This window comes from Austrofundulus limnaeus, unplaced genomic scaffold (assembly GCF_001266775.1).
Source record: "Austrofundulus limnaeus strain Quisiro unplaced genomic scaffold, Austrofundulus_limnaeus-1.0 Scaffold1433, whole genome shotgun sequence".
Lineage (NCBI taxonomy): Eukaryota > Metazoa > Chordata > Actinopteri > Cyprinodontiformes > Rivulidae > Austrofundulus > Austrofundulus limnaeus.
Genome location: NW_013953835.1, coordinates 7,380 through 14,671, shown reverse-complemented (window position 1 = coordinate 14,671; position 7,292 = coordinate 7,380). Strand labels below are relative to the sequence as shown.

The 7,292-nt window shown below is 38.4% G+C and overlaps 1 protein-coding gene and 1 pseudogene across 5 annotated transcripts in view; both read left to right on the top strand.

Moving 5' to 3' along the window:
* Positions 1-4,964, top strand: part of cpeb4b (cytoplasmic polyadenylation element binding protein 4b) — a 42,166-nt gene extending 37,202 nt beyond the window's left edge. For all 5 annotated transcript variants that reach the window (XM_014032374.1, XM_014032373.1, XM_014032377.1 and 2 more), the window contains one exon: positions 411-4,964. In XM_014032374.1, coding sequence (XP_013887828.1) covers positions 411-638 — 228 coding nt within the window. In that variant the 3' untranslated portion in view covers positions 639-4,964. The remainder of the gene's footprint in view (positions 1-410) is intronic.
* A 1,513-nt stretch (positions 4,965-6,477) lies between these two features.
* Positions 6,478-7,232, top strand: LOC106535375 (neuron-specific protein family member 1 pseudogene; annotated as a pseudogene).
* The last annotated feature ends 60 nt before the right edge of the window (positions 7,233-7,292 follow it).

Here is a 7,292-nt window from a genome sequence, read left to right as displayed (position 1 = left end):
CCTTTAGAGAGAGGCTTTTATACCAGAACACAGCCGCTGTGACAAAACCGTGAAGACACATCACCATGGAGAGCCATTAACCAATATGCAAATTAGCCTGCAGTACCACTGCTCTACCCATATGAGCAGCAAAAACACGTTTTTAGACCAAATATTACAGATTTGAACAAATACGCACAAAAACATCAAAATTAGCACAGAAACAGTACTATATAACATTTTAGACACATTCTAGACAGTTTATCAGATAAGTTAATTTTGGGGTAAGTTACTCTTTAAACTGTGGGAACCCTGTTCCTGCAGTTTTAGAACTCCTGGTTTAAACATTTGTTGTTGATTACACATTGTCGCATTTTAGTGAGCTTTTATTGTGAAAGGGTAAACGTCTTTCCCCTCCCTCCCCCCGGCAGGTGGAAGTGAAGCCATACGTGCTCGATGACCAGCTGTGCGACGAGTGCCAGGGAACTCGCTGCGGTGGCAAGTTCGCGCCGTTCTTCTGCGCCAACGTCACCTGCCTGCAGTACTACTGCGAGTACTGCTGGGCGGCCATCCACTCCCGCGCCGGGCGAGAGTTTCACAAGCCGCTGGTGAAGGAGGGGGGCGACCGGCCTCGCCACATCTCCTTCCGCTGGAACTGAGCAGAACGACGTGGAAGGGGGGAGAGGAGGGCAGGTAGTGCAGGAGTCGCAAATCATTGTACAAATAAATGCACTTTTCTGTTGCTGGTTCCTTTTTGCTCTAATTTCACCTAACATTATTATTATTATTGTTATTCTTTTTGAAATTTTTATTTAAAGTTAATATATATATCAATATTTTGAAGATAGAAAAGAAAAACTGGATTGTATCCAAAAATGTCCATCTAGGGGGAAAAAAGATGTGTAATATAATTTTATTTTTCTTCTGATTTTTGAAATATTTTTAGTTCTCAAAAAAAAACATATATATTTGAAATATAGGAAAGTTTGATGTGTGATATGGTACTCTGCTTTTTAATTGGCATATTTTTTCTAAAACAAACACATTTCCTTTTGATACAAGAGGCCCTAATTTGACATTTAGCCGTCATATATTGTAGCAGAGCTGTAACCTTTTGTACGAAGTCTTAAGTCATTGGCTCTTTATTTCTGAAAGGTGGGTTAGGTTTACCAATGTTACAAGAGGCTCAAGAGCAAATGCGAGTAACAAAGGTGTTGCTGAAGAAGAGTGCACTTATTTCCAGTTTAAAGAGTGAATATTGCCGTAGATAAGACCCTTTGTAGTTAACCAAAGCTGAATCCTGATTCCCTTTGAAGAACAGAAAGGGCCCTTCAGAAACAAAATGGATTCTTTCTCTCCCACTTTTTTGTTTTGTTATGTTTTAATTGTTATTTTCATTCAAAACCATACAAACATTTTGACGTTACTTGAAAATTGCGGGAAAATTTTAGCAACACAGATTTGGGTTTTGATCTCCATTGTGACATGCAAAAACTAATACCTCAAACTCAGCTGCTAATGTGCCGAATACAGTAAGAAGAAGAAGAAAAGCAAGAAAAGAAAACTTTAACGCTCTCCGGTGTTCTCCTTTCCTTAGAATTCTAATCAGAGGGAAGTGATGTTGCACACAGAGAGTGATGTAACTGGCACAGTTTTGTACTCACTTGCTTCATCACCTCCTTATTTTTGTAATCAAACCCAGGGTTGTGCTAGCGACAGAGCGAAGCATCAGTATACAGTGTATTATGGGAATGTATGGGTTAGGGAGGCTATGGGAGAGACCGGTCGAAACGCAGCCCACTTCCCTTCCTCACGTCTGCTAGCGGCCTCCGCTGCTAGGCTAGCAGCTAACACAGGGCAGGGCCTCGGTTGCGGATGGAAGCCTGCTTTCTGCGGACCCGTCCGTTTGCGGCCCGCGTTGCAGTTTGTAAAAAAAAGAAGAAAAAAAAAAGGAAAACGCCTCTCTTTGTTAGTTTTCTTTAAAGCATTTGTGCAATTCTCCCAAGTCCTTAACGACAAAGTGCTACTTTGCATCCGAGAGCGAGCGACATTTTAAAGAAAGAAGCAATTAAAAAAAAAAGATCTGCTTTGCAAATCCTCATGGGTGGGGGAAATCTGCCCTTTCGGCGACCCCTCCATCCCTTCTGCTGCCAAGTTAAACCAACTCAGCATCCAGTGTTTTTTAAAGCATAAATGAAGATAGTTTCTGCAGCGTGCTCTACTACTACAACACACTTGTGACCCACGCGCAGTTTGAGAACGAAACCGCAGGTGCACACGGCCGGAGCCGGTGACCTTCGGGAACCAAAGATGGTTGTGCAGTAGTGGGTCACATTGTAGCTCATTTCTTATTTTATATTTACGTTTGCATTTCTCTTTGTTTTTAATGTACACTTTCATAAATCTACCAGTTGTGTTGAAACTCTCAAGCCCTGACGGAGTCAACAAACCAAAGATTGGCCTTGAACACCATCTCCGCAGTATGAACGGTGACCTTCTGCGTGCTAGAGATTTCCTCGTGACACAACAGTAGGAAACCAGCAGGGCTTGCAGACAACAAGGCCTCGCGTTCTCTCTAGCTCAAAGAGGAGCCGTCCGTTCTATTTTTTACCTGAAATAGCTTGGGAAATTTACCACGAAGTGCACATTCCCACTGCAAAGGYGACAAGTAATCCTATTTCTTTGCTATTTTACGTCACTAAGTGGCAACCTTCTAGCCGAGCATTTAAAAGTCAGGGAGTTAGTAGAAACTTGATTATTACACACTAGTGAGAATCCTCACGTCGACGCGGCGTCGTTGCACCAGTTCTTTCTCTTATTATTATTTTGCACCCGMAACGTTAGCGTTTTTTTGTGGGTGTGTTGGGTGAGCATTTTAGAAGTTCAAACACTTTGTGAAGAATTTGCTGTTAAATGAGATGAAAAAAACAGAAAAAAAAGATTATTTTATACATGGCCTGCTGATTTTTTGGTACAGTGTTTTCTAGCTAAATTATTTTGTCATGCACATATAAACATTTATTATGCACTACTTTTCTAAATATTTTTTTTCTCCTCTTTTTTTTTTTTCCAACAGTCATTTTAGGCACATTTTTCACAAATGGGGAAACTCCTTTTTGCAATACCTCAATTTTTCACATTGTGAAAGGTAGCTTTTGTACTTTTGTTACTGAGAGATCTGCATATACGGAGATGTTCATTTTACGAAAAAAAGACAAAAAAAGTTGAGCGATTTCAATATATATTATTATTATTATTATTAATATTATTTTCAATTATGCTTTTTATACATTTCCGTGCTGAGGAATCTTTACAACTTTACAAGTGCGCAGTTGTGTTGATGCGACTTCAGATCTACAGAGGACAGACCAAAGCTCTCTTGGTCTTAGCTTTCCATACACTAGATGTTTTCCAGCCAATCTGGTCTATAACAGCATGGAGAAATAAATAAAAATAAAAGGCAAAAAAAAATTAATGTAAATGTCTCTAAACTTACTAGTTGGAACTTCTGTCTTGGTTTCCTCCCCATAGATGGAGCGTAACTTCGAACGAGGAGAATGCAAAATCTGGTTCAGGCTTAACGCTGAATCTCGTATCACAAGAATGGATGTTTGGTGTTTTAGATATTTTAATATTTGAAAAAAATCTATATATACATATATATAAATATATTCTTGAACTTGCCAACTAGCACCTATTGTAATCCTTAGCATGCATGACAAAAAAAAAGAGAGAGAAAATGACAAGTACATGAATTAGCTATTAAAATTAATTGTTGTGGTGTGCACCAAATGTTTCTCAACTATTACGTTAAGGACCCGACCCCCGCCCCCGTCCCCTTGTGTCGACCCCCGTAGTCGCAGACCTCTCTGCGGGACACGCGGCGGAGAGGTAGCCATTAAAGCAAAACAAAAAAGAAAACCCGTTGAACTAAAAGCGTCAGGGACTTGGAGCGTCCGTACGAAACACTGTTCAAAAAGACTTGAGACGTCGCCCCGCCCCCACCCGCGCCGACGCCGCCGTCTGTCGAGGCGACCTCACGTAGACCTATCTGGAGGAAGGGGAGCTTAAAAAGACTTGAATGTGGTAAAAATGTTGCAAGTTAACTTCAAGTTGTAATGTGCAATACTTCTTTTGAACCTTTTTCCAGATATAAAGACTCTTTGCAATGTAATTCTTTAATGCCATTTTTAATTGCAGACATTTAATTAAAGAAGATGTTAATATGTTTTTCACAGTCATTTTCTACTGTTATTGTAATCCTTTTCATGCTGGTGTTTGTAAAAAAAAAAAGAAAGAAAAGAAATCAAACTATTTGTACTAATATAAATAATTGAAGTTATTTTTAAAACATTCAAAAAAGGTTTTTGTGCTCATTTGCTTATTTTTTTGTTTATTTTAAGCTACTGTGATTGATTGCATTGTAATTATTAGGTCAACAATGTATTTAGCTGTTTATTGGTATATTTTTAATTGGAATGTATAATTGATTTTTATAATTTTGATCAGATTTTTGTTATATTTTTGAGGTGAAGCTTTTAATATGTTAAAGTGTCTAGTTTTTACTAATTGCTATATTGTGCTCCACAATATATGGTTCACATTTTCTGAAGGAAAATAAATATTTAAATATTTGTCTGTTAAACGATGTTACTTAATGGCAAGATTTCAATAGTTTTTAACTGTGTATGGGAAGGTTGTTGTATTTATTAATAGCATTTTTTTACTTAAGATATCACCTTAATTTTTATTGTCATTTCACTTTATAAGTTCCTATTTTTGTATTTTCCTTTCTAGTTAAGTTATGTAATATGGATATGTCCATATTTCTTGGAGTTGGTCTGTAGAAGTGCTTGTGAAACGACATAAAGAAAAATCTAATGTTATTTAATTGTTTGCAGCCAACTATTTATAACAGTATGCATAATTTTTAAATATTTGTAATGTGAAATGTTGAATGAAATAAATCTTAACTGTGATGAAAAGAATGTGTGAGGTCTGATTATTTCTGCAACAGTTTGGATGTTAAACTTTTTTTTTTTTTTTTTGTCTTCAGGTAGCGTCATGTCTCTTGGTGTTTTGTTTTTTACTTTTTTAAACAGCCTGACCTTGACGCAGACCTTCGTCAGTCGAAGAGTAAACAGTCTGAAGCYGAGTCGCTGCCCTCTGTGGCGTCACTACTGGACCGATCACATTACAAATTATCATATTCAGGGTTTTTGCCTGTGCAGGCTTAAAAACTAAACTATTTTCTTTTAATATTTTAAAAGAAATTTGAAAAAAAAAGAAGTTTCATTGAATTTTCAAAATGCTAAAATTTCTACTATTAGCAAAATTGTATTCTGTAAACGTGCAATGTGAATAGTTGCTAAAGTTTGCTTAGGAAGCCTAAAGTGCCTTTGATATCAACTTTTTTGCGATAAATACAAATGCTTAATTGGATTTTAACAGTGAATAAAAGCTGCTGAGAGGRACAGTTAGGATATTGACACGCACAGTTAACAGGAAGTGATGACAAAGAGGAAGGCCTGCATGTAATCAGCTTTACTGCAACGGCTAACAGCAAGAATCTGATGTTTCTTTAGATTATTTTGAGTATCAGGGAGACGAGGAAAAGTGAGTTCATATAAACAAACACCAGGAAGTTCCCCTTTGTTGTCACTTCCTGTTGTGCTTTGGCTGTGCCAAGTTTAAAAAAAGTGACAAAATATGCAAAAAAATCTATTTTCTTCCACTTATTTTTTTAGGAAGTTACTATTCATAAAATCTCATAACTTGTGATCTATGCTTAAAAATATAAATAACACTTTTACAACTGCTGCTGCAAATTTGTGAAATAATTTGCAAACTATTAAAGAATTCATATCTTCCACCTATCTGTCAGATGTGTCACTAATTTAGGATAAGAAGAGAAAAAGAAAGACAAGCAGCTATAATAGGTTAGAAAATGGAGGAAAAAAAAGCTTTTATTGCAACTTCAAGTTTTAATGTCTTGTGGGTTGCTTGGTAATGTAAATAGTTTTCTCGGGTTGTATTTACATTTTGATTGTAATTATATTTATTTGTCTTTTTGGGGTTTTAAGTAATTAATCCCACAAACGTTAGAGTTGTATTTTAACCACAAAGAAATTAGTTTTACATCTTTACCCCATAAAAAAACAAAAATAGCCTCTATTAGGGCTGTGGGTGTGTTTCACTAAGCTGATCGCCAGAGGGCGCTGTAGGACAAGACGCTCTGGCGTCGGAGCGTCTTTGCTTGTGTTACGTTTAAATGCTGCCGGAAATAACAAGTTTTATCCACGAATAATTTAGTAATGTTAAAATTCTCCAACTGGAACTAATTATTGAAACTCTTATCGATTCTAATGTGATAACTTTAAGGTATATATCCCTTCTAGTGAAATTAATTCAGTTTTAAATCTACTATTTCAGCCTCTCTCACTTCGGAAGTGGAGTTTACGAGGAGCAAAAACGCAGCATTACTGCTTTTTACTTTAACCAAACAAACCATACGTGGAGGGAGGGGGAATAATAAAAAAAAAAGCGTAACATCCCCTGTAGCTGTAGCTCCAGCGGTTGGGTGTAGCATCGCGGAGACGAGGCGCTGTTGTTGGATTAGGGGGTTGGGCTGCCTCGCTGCTYGGAAAGCTGCCGTCAGACCCGGATCGAGTTCTGTCTGTCCCCGGTGGTCCCGCGTCGCTTCCCCGCAGCATCAGCAGCAGCGACACCGCCGCAGCCAGCAGCCTCCAGCCTCACCTGCGCCGCTCTCACACCGCTGCTGCAGCACCGAGGAGGCGGACAAGGACCAGCTGTAAGTGGCAGCTTCAGGAGCACTTTCTGTTGTTTTTGTGGACGAGATGTTGTTGCAGGGTTGACTATTTTGCTCCTGTCCTTTTAACACCTAAAAGATTCTCATAAAATGAAACATCTTTGTTTTGGCAGCTTTACTCACATCAGTTATCTCTTGTATCAACAAACAAACGCTTCAAAAGTTAAATCTAGCCAATTTTCTTGATTATTTACCAGGTTTCATTGAACCGAATGAACGTAAATAGCCCGTTTTTAATGGTTTCTCTTTTCAGGAGCAGTCCTGAGGGAAATAAAGGAGTATAACCAGGTTGAAGATGGTCAAACTGGGGAGTAATCTTCAGGACAAAGGGKCCAAAGCGGTGAGTGTGGAGGACGGCTTCCAAAATGTGCCCCTCATCACTCCTCTGGATGTTGGCAGCCTCCAGAGCCAAGCACCTGACAAGGTGAGAGACTGCCCACCAACTGTGTGTGCGTGTGTGTGCGTGTGTGTGTGTGTGTGTGTG